The sequence below is a fragment of the Spermophilus citellus genome (genome assembly GCF_964194105.1).
Source record: "Spermophilus citellus genome assembly, chromosome: 3".
In the NCBI taxonomy this organism is placed as follows: Eukaryota; Metazoa; Chordata; class Mammalia; order Rodentia; family Sciuridae; genus Spermophilus; species Spermophilus citellus.
Genome location: NC_138184.1, coordinates 144,980,045 through 144,994,148, shown reverse-complemented (window position 1 = coordinate 144,994,148; position 14,104 = coordinate 144,980,045). Strand labels below are relative to the sequence as shown.

General features: G+C 49.2%; 1 protein-coding gene across 4 annotated transcripts in view; it reads right to left on the bottom strand.

Moving 5' to 3' along the window:
* Window positions 1–437: 437 nt before the first annotated feature.
* Window positions 438–14,104, bottom strand: part of HOXA3 (homeobox A3) — a 44,341-nt gene continuing 30,674 nt past the window's right edge. For 3 of the 4 annotated variants that reach the window (XM_081282989.1, XM_081282988.1, XM_081282987.1), the window contains 2 exons: window positions 4,259–4,901; window positions 438–2,875 (listed from right to left, as the gene is read on the bottom strand). In XM_081282989.1, the coding sequence (XP_081139115.1) occupies window positions 2,064–2,875; window positions 4,259–4,781 (1,335 nt within the window). In that variant the 5' untranslated portion in view covers window positions 4,782–4,901 and the 3' untranslated portion in view covers window positions 438–2,063. Of the gene's footprint in view, window positions 2,876–4,258; window positions 4,902–7,809; window positions 8,883–14,104 lie in introns of those variants that run through there. The other variant, XM_081282990.1, reaches the window with a different exon arrangement.

Sequence of the window (14,104 nt, the reverse complement as noted above, 5' to 3'; positions counted from 1 at the left end):
CTGCCTCTGAGAGATACAATCCAGAGAGGATGGGGCTTATTTCTTACATCAGATACTTCTGATCCCCAGACGCAGGCGGTTCTTTACTCCCAGTTTTGAGGATGATGATGACCGGGAATGCAGCTCTGAGGTTTGCATTTTTTGAATTTAGATCCTTCTCTGAGCAATTATTTAATCAGAAGATGGAAATATGTTCTTTTACTGTGCCTGTCTTTGCCTCTTCCAGTCAGTAGGCAGCTCTATCTTAAATGCAGGAGTGGAAATGTAATATTTAGCTCCTGTAGCATCAAATGAAAGAAGTACTTATACAATTGCATTTTTATTAGAAAGATACCAATCTCCTTTCTCTCTCCCCCTCCCCCTGGGGCCATAAAAAGAAAGCTGGGAGGGAAGAAGGAGAGGAAATAAATCCAGAGAATGGCAAATACTAAATTCCTCTAGGAAACAGATGCTAGCATTCAGGCAGTCCAAGGAAGGGATCAGGGAGATTCTCCTGAGTTTAGCCCTCCTTTTTTTTTTTTTTTTTTTTTTCTTTTCCTTCTTCTTCTGGAGGTCTGGGGGAGTTTCAATCCCTTTAGATCTGCTTGGCTCTTCGAGGCGATTTCGGGAGAGATGGTTCTCTTCTGGCTCGATAAACGACTGCGAAGCGTCCGCGAAGGAGACCATAAGTCTGAACGCTCTTGGAAAGAGTTCCGCATCCTCTGCATGGTTGGTGATTCACGGGGTTAAGACATCGGCTGGTTCGCTTTGACCGGAGCTGAAGAACACGGGACGACTGCCCTGAGTTTTTCCTACGCGCGGCCGCGGGGCACCTGTGCGCCCCCCACCGCGCCTGGGCCCGGCTGCCTTTGTTTCTGACAACCGGTCGTTCCACAGCCCCTGCGCCCTCCGCCTGCCTCCGCGGCAGCTGGGAACCAAGCAGCCCAGCAGGTCCGCCACACAGCCTTTCCATATCTGCCGCCACCAAGAACCCCGACTGCCTTCCGGAATATTCGCCGAGCTTTTAGGCGAGCCGCCGGCCAGGCCCCAAGCCCGAGGAGCTGGGTAGGCGGTCGCGGCCTACTCCTTCAGCTCGCTTCCGCCTGAAGTCCAAGCAGACACCCATCTTCAGCCAAAGAACCCCTTTTGAACACGGATGTTAATCAGAATAAAAACTTTATTTTTTTTTTGTTTTGTTCTCAGAATGTGAGCAGCAAGGAATGTAGAACTCTCAAAACAAATCTTAGCATTTTTCGCGTTTACAGATTGGTTGTTCAGTTTTGCCGGATGTTACAAACCCAAATCACTGTTTTCAAACGCTGGATCCTCTCTGGTTTTATTGCATCATTACCGTTTTATCAAGGAATTATATTTCCCTTTCAAATAAAAATTTTATAAGTACGCCAATACACCATTGAACAAAAGGCCCAAGAAAACCTTCTGAACAATCAGGGTACAGAATTTCTTTAATATAAATACGAACGGATGGGGATAAATAATATTTAAAACTTAGACTATTCAATGCTTGCAAAAAAAATATAAATAAATCTGACTGTTCACCAGCATACACACACGGAAAGACGTACACTTAGTCATCCTTGTACAGGGAGCCCCTGTTTCAAAGCGCCTTTGATTTTTTTTTCTCGCTCTTTACAAGAAGTGCAATTTAAAAAACTAAAAATAAAAAAAATAAAAAAAAAGTAATCGCTCCCCCTCGGGAACCATAAAGTACGAACAAATTCACATTTGAAAACTCGACTAGAAAATTTGTTCATATACCCTGTTTCTGATCAAAGAGTGGATAAGGTAAAGGGCGCAGGGCCAGTGGCCAAGCGAGGGGCGGGAAGAGATAAATATCGCTACGGATACTGACAGCCATTCCAGCAACCAAAATTGCTACGTCACATAAACTATAAAAATGCATTACCAAAGAAAACAAAACGGGGGGGGGGCCGGGGGAAGGGAGCGGAGGAGAGAGAAAAGGGAGGGGCAGGAAAAACATTAAAAAAAAAAAGAAAGAAAGAAAGAAAGAAAGAAAAAGGTGGGGCGGGGGAACTCTCCCGGCACGCAGCCCCAGCCCACCATCACAGGTGGGTGAGCTTGGGAGCTTCCTGAATTCTTCCCTGAGAAGGATGGTGGGCGGTAAGGTCCGTGTAGGTGGGGTGTGGCTCCCCTGGCCCTGGCGCGTGGTGGTGACCGCTGCCCAGCGGCCCAGCAGCCCCGTAGTCCATGGCAGCAGAGGTGGCGTGGGGGAGGTGAGTTAGGCCAAAGAGTGCCGGCCCGGAGTTGCTCATGGGTTCCACATAGCTGCCCCCCACGAAGACGGGGCTTCCCTGTAAGTGTGGGGTCCCATAGCTGCCGTTGCCTTGCAGGCCATGAGCATGCGGGTCATAATCAGGAGTGCCCCCTGCGCTTGCCCCTGCCGCTGCATAGCGTTTCTGTGGGGGTGGGGGTGGCGGTGGGGCACAGCTGGGTAAGGGTGCAGGGTAGGAAGCGGGAGGCAGCCCATAGGTGCCTTGTGGGGGCTTGGAGAAGGGTGGGGGTGACTGGGGCTCATATGGGACACTGTTGACCAGCGAATGCATAGAGTTCAGATAGCCACCAGCGCCAGGAGGCACGGGGCTGCGACTTGGAGATTGGCCCCCCGATGACGTTAGCATGCCCTTGCCCTTCTGATCCTTCTTGTATTTCATGCGGCGGTTCTGGAACCAGATCTTGATCTGGCGTTCTGTGAGGTTCAGGAGGTTGGCCATCTCCACCCGGCGCGGCCGGCACAGGTAACGGTTGAAGTGGAACTCCTTTTCCAGTTCCACCAGCTGTGCACTCGTGTAGGCTGTTCGTGCGCGTTTGGAAGAAGCCTGCCCAGGCGGGCTCTTGTCACCAGCGCAGCTCTCTCCTGCCAGGACAGAGAGAGGAAGAGCACCGTCAGGGGCTGCATATGGCCCAGCCCAGCTCCTGAACCAGCCTGGCCTCTCTTTCTCCAGGACCCAAAGATCCCTCCATCTGTTAGGGCCCCAAGAGGAATAGGATTTAGGTGCTGTCCTCTCTCCTGGTGGGGGAAACAGTATAGGTGGTTAGTCCCTCATTCAGCTAGGGAACAAATTATAGGCTTCTTCAAAGAGGGAGGTGGACAGAAATCTCCACTGAGGTGGAGAGAAATCTCCACTTAGCCTTCCTGGTCTGTATTTTCTTCCTGGCACTGACACATTTACTGGTCCTCTAGGCCCATCAGACAAGATTTCCTGTGGGCAGGTCTCACCACCATCATTCTTTTCCAGTATCCAGTAAGTTTGGGACACCTAATGTATACTTCCAAACCTTCTTTTCCTCCTTAGCTGACTGAATGATGAGGCAGCAGATTCAACTGGCCAATTCTCCAATTATCCAGAGATGGGCAGAGTGAAAATCCCAAACTGAAAGGCTTCTGCCCAGAAAGGATCTCCTTGATGCTATCCATTTCTGGTGGGGAGGCTCAGGTCCCTCGTGATGACCTATCCATTAGAGCTCCCCATGTCATTAAGCAGCCTACTAGAGCTTTGTCTACAAGTGTTATGCCCTCCTGTCCTCCTTGGCCCCCAAATCCTGGCTCTGGAGGCCCCAGATGCTCAGGCTTGGAGCAGAGCCCTGGCAACTAGAGAGGGCAGGGGCAAAGGTAGCCAAGATGCTAGGAAGCCCAAGGCCTGGGGCCTTTCCTCCATTGGACTCCAGTTCCAGGAGGCCCATGTGGTTCCCATTAAGAAGACAAGCTGAATCCCCTCCCCCAGGAAATCCCTGGCTGCCTTCATTGTAACTAAGTCTGAGCAAAGCCTTCCCAGAGGTGAGGTAGCCACTCCATCTGCTGGAGCAAAAATGGCTCTAATCATAGACAAAGCATTGAATCTGACTTGGAGGGTGACTAGGCCTGCTTTTATTCTGCCACATTTCAATATGAGGAGGATGTCACTGTTTCATTAGAATACATGAGCTGTGCTAAAAGAGAAACAGTGAAGCTGAGGATGGTTCTGCCTAGAGATCAGAACTCCAAAAATGAAATGGAGGGATTCCAACTTCATTAGTCTCCACTTGCTCTTGGGGAGGTCCAGAGAGACTCCCATCAGGTCTGTGTCTGGGGGTTCCTGGTACACAGAGGCCTTATCACCTCCTTAAATTGCCAAGATTCTGGAAAACTTTGAGGTGGGAAGGAAGGAGAGTGGGAGCAGTGGATTTCTGGAAATGTTCTACACTCTGCTGGCTGTGGCTGGAAGTGGCTTGGAGCCTCCTCCAGAAAGCACCCCTTTACCTGAGCTGGAGCCGCTGGTTTTCTGCTTTGTGTTTTGCCTCGACTCTTTCATCCAAGGGAAGATTTGTTTGGCCACGGTGGGCGAGTTGAGCAGGGGGCTCTTGGCTGCGCTGGCAGGGGTGGGGTTGCCGTTGGCATTCTGAGGAGGGGAGACAGAAGAAGGGGGCGGGGGAGCCGCAGGGGTGGGTGCAGGGGGCTGCGGTGGGGGCTGGGGCGGCTGTGGGGCAGGGGGTGCAACCTGGGGTGGCGGTGGGGGCAGAGCCGGGTCACCCAGGCCTGGGGGCTGGCTGGATTGGCCGCTCAAGGTGCGCAGACACGCTTCGCTCAGTTCATGCGCCTTTGGATGGCCCCCTGCGCTGGCGGGAGACTGGAGTGAGCAAGCAGGTCTGTGATACTCGCCATCAGAGCCCAGAGCGGCGGATGCCGCATATGGCTGCTGACTGGCATTATAAGCGAAACCGTTGGCTGCCTGGTAGGGGTAGCCACCGTAGATCGAGCTGTCGTAGTAGGTCGCTTTTTGCATCGCGTTGTCTCACAATCTTGATCGCACACTCTGACAGGGGCTTGACACCCGTAAGGGCGCACATTGGCACGCCCCCGAGGTCACGTGACGCTCCGCCGCCAATGGCCGCTTGCCGCAGACCTGGGAGGGGGGCGAGAAGCGCAGCGCGGTGAGGGCTCCGCGCAAATCCATCTTACTCTCAATAGCTAAGTGACATGAAAGCCATAAAAGAAAAAGTGGTCAGCAATATTTAGCAGCACGACTTGGCCCCGGGCGCAGGGAGCCTCACTATAAAAAGCCGCTGGAATTTACTGGCAGCTACAAATATTTGCTTAACTTGCGTCTGGAGTTGGGGGATTTTCCGGGGAGAGAAAGGAGAATGACTGAGGCTGGAAGCTGAGTCTCTGGAGCCCAGGTCCAAAACAAGAAAGGCCTGGTAGGCTGGAAAGAACAAGACTGGAATCTTTCTTTTGGATGGGGGTGGGGGGGGGAGAAACGTGGGTGCCCCTTCATCTCTGTCCCTGTCTGGATCTTGGAGAACCAGCCAGAAGGCAAAGGGGAGCTTGGGGGTCTTCCCGCTTTTTCCTGGAATCCCCACTTTAGTACTGACACTTGCCAAAAAGAGCCATAAGATGTGGTTATTCCTCATCCAGCCCCTGCTTGGATCTTCCTGTTCTCAAGTGAGGTTTCTGCACACACACACACACACACACACACACACAAAGTAAGCAATTGCCTTATCTGACCAGGCTGGATTTCAGAAGCTGAGCTTTTTAGGCAGTTAATCTACCTTTGTTCAGGGATAGGACCCACCTCCTCTAAATGAGCTCCTGTGGCTAAGAAGCCCAGAGATAAAAGTTTGGGTGGAACACAGGTCTGTGTGTATGTTAGGAAGGGACCAACAACATCATCCTATCCAGCAAGTCACAACTCAAATCATGGACAGTTCTTTACTCTTTTCCTCTGTTACTTCTCAGGCACTTTGCAGCAAGTCACCCCCACCTCCTTTCCCCAGTTACAAGTTCCCAGATCCCCCTGTCTTGGATTTTCTGAGGTGCTGTTATTCAGAGCAATGATCAAATTCTACCTGTTAAAACATGATGGATTAGAGAAAAAAACAGCCCACCAGGAACCTGAAAAACCAGCGTTCATCTCCATGACCACGGCTTGAACTCTCTTTCCAACTTAACGATAATAGGTTCTGTCTTAGAAACTGCTATGTAATTTGATGTATGGGGGTCATTTGGCTCTGGACGAGGCATGGAAGCACAAGCCATAAAATCCTGCCAGAGTTCCCTGATCTTTGTGTGCTGCTGTTGTTGATATTTGTTATTTGGTCTATTTACCTGCTTCAGAAACACCAAGTAAAGGATAACACTAAAGTCTGGGAATGTAGCTCAGTGGTAGAGCACTTGCCTATCTTGCAAGAGTCCCTGATCTCCAGCACCACCAGGAAAGAAAAGAAAAGAAAAGGTGAGGAGTAACAACAATCTGAAAAGCAAGTGAAAACCTTAACCCATTTTAATTTAGTTTGCAGAAATGAAATCTACATTTACTCTTTGTTTTCAACCTTTGCATGCTTAACCTCTAGCTCTCAACCAGAAAAGTTCCATATGAGTTGCATATATTCACACACATCACACATTCAAAATGTAAGTCCCTCTATTTACATTGTAATGATAATTCTTTAAGAAAATGGTATACACTTCATGCCCCAACTATGTATATTAAATCCCAGAATTATTCAAGTTTTCCAGGGATAGCAGATGTTAACTAGAAAAAAATAATTTAATAAGCATCTACCAGTGGATGATTATAATTTTGTTTTTAATAATGGACTCCTTTAGATTTCATTATTAAACCAACAATCTGACCAACATCTGGAAAACAGGCACAATTAATTTTCCAGAACCTCAATTAAAAATTAAAGCATCACTTATCCGGAGTTACTGTGCATAATCATGAGCCCTGGAGTACTGTTACTCTTTTGGAAATAGATAAGCAGGTACAGACACCATGGTGGAAAGCAAATAAAGGATAAAGTAAAATTTAAAACTGAATAGCAATTTACTGTCTTGGTTTCTTGTTCTTTCGCTGAAAACAGTTCCTATTACATTTGACAGTGTTAATGTCTGGCATTATAAAATTTTTTAGATACTAGACTTGTGTAAAAACATCAGGTCAAGAAATTATTCTAGACACTTGAACAGCAAGATATTAGATAAAACAAAATTAAGTTAATTTTGAACCTGCAATGTTTCTAGTGACTTGCTAATCCATTATCAGGGGCCTGCGGCTTACTTAAGCCTTTTCATCAAGTTGTGCATTGTTTTGTAAAATAACGAAAATACCTTTTAAAAAATCAAAGAGCATATGACAGCCCCCATAAACTTAAAATATGCATTCAACACCAAGATCCCACCAAAGTCCTTCCTATTGTTTGAGGTCGGCAATCACCTTGGACCTCACACAATTCTCCCAAAACTCAGCCCCCAAAGTTTCCAACCTAGTAAAGAAGTTGGAGATTTGCCAGCCAGGAAACTTTGCTTTGTACCCCCCAAGCAAGGATTGGGAGTGAAGGGAGTTTCCGCTGCAAAGATCTGTTTCTGGACAATAACCCCCAGGTGCAGGAGCTGAAGGAGGCTAAATAGAGTGCAGGCAACAAGAGCTATTGTCTCTCTGCAAGGTATGCCCAAATTCGACCTCCTTCCTCTAGATACTGCCCCCTCTTTCCACTCCAGTCCCTTTCTTAGTCTGCTTTCACCCCGAGTTTGAACAAGATCATGGAGAAAGAGCCCCTGCATCCCTTGCCCCCTAGCTCCCTTCCCGACCCAGAAAAGTTGAGGCCGAGATGAGGGGAGAGGGGTGAGTGGGGGCGGGGATGGGAAAGCGGCCTGAACTCAAAGTGTAAGGGTATCAGTCACTGCCGGGAAGGAAGCTCCGGCTTGTGAACTCTTCTTGAACCGAGATTTAAGTCTGCAGCTATAAATCACCGAGACGTAAACTCCGCCATTCAGCGCTCAGAGCGGCCGGTTGTGCCCCTGCTTACCTTAACTTCTGAAGAGCGCCGCGAGCGCAGGCTCGGGCTCCAGCCCCCAGCCCGGCTCCGCTGCCCCGCCGGGTCCCCTCGCGCGGGATGGGCACCGACCCTCAGCATCAGCCGAGACGCCGGGCGGGCTGGAGACCCCAAGGCCCGGACGCCGCCGCACACAGCGTGGTCGCCTTGCTGCTCCGGCACGGCTAGCCCAGGGCGGACTGGGGCGGCTTGGACCCCCCTCCCACCCACCCCACCCGCCCACCCCTCCCCCACAACCCCCGCCCCCTGCCCTTTCTGAGGGCAGCAGCCGCGGCCAGGAGATAAGCGCTAGCGCAGCGCCGGGCTCTGCCTGGGCTAGTGGCACCGACTTGGGTATGTTTCTTATGAATATTACACGCGGAGCAACGTCTGGTCGGGGGTGCGGTGGGGGTGCTGGGGGCGGGCGGGAGGGAAGACCAAGGCGGCAGGGGAAGCGCGGGCCGGCGTGGGGGATGGGGCTGAGGCGAGGGGAGGGATAGGAGCAAGAGGGAGCTCGGCAGCGGGAGGAGGGCAGCCTCCCCCCACCCCTCCCTCTCCTCGCTCCTAGGCGTCACTAAAGTCCAGGAAAATTATGCTAATGAGGACGAACGGCTTTCACAAAGGGGCTCTCTTGCTGGGCTCTATTTCTTAGGAATCCGTTTGAGAAACCACACAACCCTCTCCCCTAGTCAATTCCAGTTAGGGGTGGGGGTAAAGGTAAAGAGAGAACCAGAAATGAGTTCCCCAGAGTTTGGGAGTTTACTTCACCTGCCATTCCTGATCCAGGCACCCCAAAGCCAATCTTCAGGGTGCTGGGATAGGGCCTTTCTCCAGAGACCTTCTCAAGAGCCAACCGGTCTCTTTGGTGATATTTTTAAGCAGAAACTCTTGGCATTTTGGTAGGCAGGAGGGAAGTGTCCTGGGGGAGAGGCACATTTGACCCAGGGGTGAAATGAGTGTCTGGGCTCAAGCACAAGCAAGGGTGCCTAGCAGCTCTCCAGTTGCCCACTGAATAGTACACGAAGCTCACCTACAGGGAAGGCAGATAAAACTCTGACCCCAGCACAAATGGACATGCATGATATGTCTCTCCCCAACACCCAACACCCGCGTTAGTAAAGTGGTCTTCCTTTACTGAACTGAGAGCTGAGAAAAGGCACGAGTTTGCCTGGTAATATTGTCATAACTTTAAAAAGGATGGTATTCCTCCCAAGTCTTCCCTGAGCTCTATAGGTTCAGAAGCAAACTCTGCAACATGTATGAGTGTGGCAAAAAGAGAGAAATGGAGCTTTCCTGCAATTCCAAGGCGTCAATGGCCGGGTCCTTCTCAAAGGAAGGTGTTAAAAATATAAGTAGTATGTTTAAACTGTCAGGGAGCCAAAGTGTCACCTTAGAGCAAAAACAAAGCCAGGGGAAAGGGAGAAATCAAAAAGCACTCTGGGCCAGGGTGGCCTCATGCATACCAATGGTTTTTGTCATTTATGGCCAGGCAAGATTTATGACTCGGCGCCCCAAAGCTGTAAACAGAGCACAAAACAGCAAACACTTGCTCCTTATGGCATATTGCAGCGGCACAACTTGAAAGCTGGAGCTAGCTGCGTAGGAGGTGAGAGTCAGCCGCAAAAATCCGCTCCGCGGCATTTTCTCTTCAAACCCGCCGAGTCGGATATGGCATTTGAAGAAAGAAGGCGTGGGTCAATAATCAACCCGCACTTTCTCCTCCAAACTGCTGACGCGACTCTCACCGCCCTCTCAGCTAAGCCAGCTGCAGGGAAGGCCCGCTCTCTGTGAGAACCTGCCCCGGGAGGGGACGGGATGGGCCGAGAGGGCCGAGGGGACTGAGGGCGCCCAAGCAAAGGCTGGGGCGCCTAGAGCCCATACCTTTTCAGGACGCCAAGACCAAGCCGGGTAAACCACGGAGACTGGACCTGAGGAAAGGCAGGAGCCCGGGGAGATCTGGGGTGGGAACTCAGCTCGGATCAGGGCCTCCACCCGCCCTTGACTAGGTGGCTTCTGAGTCACAGGCCCGGCAGGCAGAAGTGGGGCTGTGACTTAAAGACTAAGGTCTGGCATCCCGACAGGCGGGCCTCATTCTTCTCTTCTGAAATCCAAAGGATTGGCTTTGGAGCAAGCGCAGGCAAGATGATTGAAAATAATTTATAATGGCTGAAGTTGTTTGTTGGTTTGTTATTGTTTTTTAAAAGAAAATACGCTTGTCGATTTTTGCCTTCAGAAATTACCCGTTGCCGGCTGTGCCCTTTCTAGGCAAATCCCTCAACAATTCACCGGGCTTCTTCAAACTCACCAAGCTTCTCTTTGCTGAGAGGACCCAATGGCTCCTGGAACTCACCTCAAGTCCCCATGGTTCCTAATTTTTCTTCCAAGGGGACTAGAAGAAAACATTTTCTCAGCAGTAGAAGAGTACTTGGAGCAACAAAGGTGCCTGGTAGTACATTTCTACCATGCAAGGCAATGTCCTGTATATCTGTGAGAGAGCCTCAGCGGCTCCAAGGCTACCTGTGCAACCAGGGAAGAAGGTGAGGGGTAATTGTGGGCAAGAAGAGGCATTGAAATCTCAGAATGGGGAGAAAAGTCATTGAGGAATTATACTTGCCTGTGAGAGTGAGGCTGGCATTTTGAAGGTAGAAGGGGACCAGCTTTTTAAAATAGCTGATAGTTTAGCTATAATGGAGTGGTTTTAGTTCTTTCCTGGGAGGATAAACCAACCTATGCTCTATAAAAGCAGCTATTGGCTTCTTCTCACTGTGCATGCTTTTATATAGAACCAGCTCAAGAGTCCATCGTTAGATATTTATTCTGTTTGCTGGCATTGAAGCAACAATAAAAAGATGCCTCTAACAAACCTCTATTCCCTTTCTCATTCTTTCTAGTGAAACTATATTATTTATGAGTCTTTAACTGGGTCAAAAATGTGCCAGAACTGGGTCATAAATCATATGAAATGCTGACAAGTAATTGAACAGCAATTAAAGCTTACATTTTATTTCCAAGGGGTGTTTTAGAGCACTAGAAATGGCTTCAGTTAAACAGTTACGGCCGAGACCGGCATAGGGAAGGGCAGAATCAATCCTTCTGTTCTAGGGAAGTAAATTCCACTCGAGTAGGGGAAGTCTGGTTTTATTTTATTTTTTTTAAGGAAATGAGATTTAAAAAAAAAAAAGTAGAGGCAAATCCAATTCCTAACTCCTCACAGGCACCTTTTTTCCTGCTCCAAGGAACAGAGGAAAGTGGAATTTCTTCCACCTTTTCAAGGAGTTTTCACACTTTCCAGGAGTGTGGGGTCCCCAAAGCCCAATTAGCTCAGGCTTTCCCTGTAATTTGGATGCACAGTTTAACTCTCATCTTCCTCCATCCTGGCAACCACTCTGTTTCTGGGGCTCTGAAGCCAGAGATGTCTGCCCCTGCTTCCTGATAACTCTGTCTCTAGACTTTTGTCCCACTCAGGGTACACTGGTCAGTTCTTAAACTCTTCAACCTGGCTTGGGGGTATTCAGGGAACACCCACACTGAACACACCGATGAAACCCAAACATAGTACCAGCTCCCTTCTGAATGTGAGAATAACCCAGCCTCCAGGCAATCAGCATGCTCACCACCACCCCTAGCCTCTCCTAGGTCTGAGCTGTCTTTTTCCATCCCTCCCAGGCAGACAGTGCTCGGTCCTCGGTGCTCTTGGAAACAATGGCGCTCCCTCTGGGCTGGCTCCTTAGGTCCCAGCGTGTGGGGAAGCATGCCCTGCAACCCAGCACTGAACAAAGTGGCTGGAAGCATCATCAATAAAATGGCAGTGCATCTGTACATTTCCTCCATCGATTTTCCTCTTGCATCTGCTCAGGCTGCCCAGGTCAGCCCTAACCCTCCATCCCCATCGGCAAACGCTACTGATCTAGGAAATATTTCCCTTCTTCTCTACCCGTCCCCCACGCCTTCCATGAGGTCTTGCCCTCCAGCTCTGTGCTCCGCCACCTCGGCCTGCGTCTGGCACTTCAGGACCCTCCCTCTGCTTGGGGCTGAGCTCCTGGGACTCCAGCCTGGCAGTGGACAAAGCCACCCCCATACTAGAGACTACTGGGCCCACCTAGTAGCTCCCAAGTACTCCTTTCTTTATAACCCTCAATTTTCCAGGGAATTAAACTCAGAGTCTGAGGTACTACTGGGAATCTTTCAAACGGTTTCGTTTCCAAAAGAGAAACAAAGGAAGAGAAAGGCTGAGGGTCCTGTCCATAAGCCAGGGTCTCCTCGCCTGACCTTTGTCTCTCACAGCTATAACTCACTCTAGATATGAACAATCAACGGAAATACCTTAAAATAAATTCCATCCTCTCGGTGTAGTCTCCAGTCCCATCAGCTAGCTCTCCTAGAACCGCTCCATGAGCACTGAAAACTGCAACCCGCTGGAAGAGCACTCTCCGGAGAAGGGGAAGGAGAAGGAGAAGGAGGAGGTGGGTAAGTGGGGGTGGGGGAAAAGCTCTCTCTCTATAGAGAATCTAGAAAACGTAATCACAGGCAAAGCCTGCCTGGGTCTTCGCTCCAAATGCCACAATAATGTGCTGTATTATGTGCTCACGTGGTCATACGTCAACTTAAATCCTTTTATTTGAAATAGGGAATCACTGAAGGAACTAGGTTTCCAAGCCGAACATTTAGCTTTGGGGGAAGAGAAAAGGGGGACCTTGACCAGTAGTCAATAAGTGTACTAAGTAGTAGGATGCTGGGGGCCACCCCCACTACATACACACAGACATGCCACACAAGGCGCTTATCTCCACTTATATTTCTTAAAACACACTCCAAACATGAGGGAATAGCAATGCTATCCATATTCTGAGAGTCCATTTAACTTTCCTTATGACCTTCCTACCACCGCAGACAAACTGAATTCAGCACTCCCAAGTCCCCTGTCTTCTCTGGCCCACAGGCCAGACTATGGAAAGGCAAGAGAGAAGCCTGAAAACAACTGGCCTATCATGACCAGTGGAGTTTGTAACACCCACAAAATATACTATATCTACTGGAGACATGAAAAAAAGGCCTGTGATTACCTGAAAAAATGTTAAAACTTCTTCTCCAAGTCCAGCCAATTCTGTTCAATGAGCGCCTACTAGCAAAGATATGCTTGGCTTTAAAGCAGTGAGTCAAAGTTTTGAAAAATCTGGAGGACATATGCCCTGGCCAAATCTGCACTTATACATTTACTCAGTGTATAGCTGAGTGTTACATAAAATTGTTAGAAGAAAAATGTAAGGGGAAATGATCTATATGCCTCTACAAGAGGGGTGGGGGGGAAAGTACCAACCTTCACTGGGGTCCTTTGTGCTAACCTATAAGACAACTTGTGACCCTCTCTGCAGGAGGGTCTGTCTACCCTCCCCTAAGACAACTCTATATCTATCAGCAGAAGCTGAACTGAACCAATTCTGTTCTGGAAGAATCTGGTTAAAATAAATAAGCTGCACCCCAGGCTTTACCCCAACTTGTGCCTTTTGCTTGGTGACACTGCCCATTCATTTCAATACCTCAACCCTTCACAAGTTTCCCTTTTCTGGTCTTAGTTTCTGAACTTTGAGTGCTCTAAGGCCAGTGAGCTCCTCAAGCTATATTCTTTTGTTCCTTAAGAGTGTGTCTTAAGCTGGTTATCTCTAAGTCTTAGGACTCAATTGTAGCAGCTGCAGAATGCTCCCTTTCCTTCCTTCCTTGAAAGGGAACAGGAGTCTGATGAGAATTTTAACACCCTAGTAAGGGGGCCTGGTCATGGGGGTGTCCAAATCCGGCAGGCAATAAAAGACCTAAGCCCTTAGAAGCAAGCCCTGGACAAAGCTGGTGGCAGTATTGCCATAAGGTTCTGGTTGTGGTATAGCTGGAAGAGGACCTCTATGTGACCTTTCCCACACCTGACCTAAATCAGAAGCTGAAAAGTCAGAACCCAAAGTGAAAACTTGCCTCTCTCAGATTTGGGAGATGGGGAACAGGACCATGGTTGGTTTCCAAAATGAATTCTCCTGTCCCCCAAGGACTTAGTCCATTCATTCTTGTGCCTCTTGCACCTTATGAAACTCCATTCATTCACATTGAACACTCTACCCTAGAAAGAACTTGGAAGTATTGCCCACTTGCTGACAACTTCCCCCACCCCAGTTTCTATAGAAGCATCTACCCACAGATGAAAAGGGGCCCCCTTTAGAACTCTCAGGAGAGTTCTGGACAAATTGAAACTTTTGAGGTCATAAATCAATGGCAGAAGGCACTGGTACTGCTTCAGAGAAATACC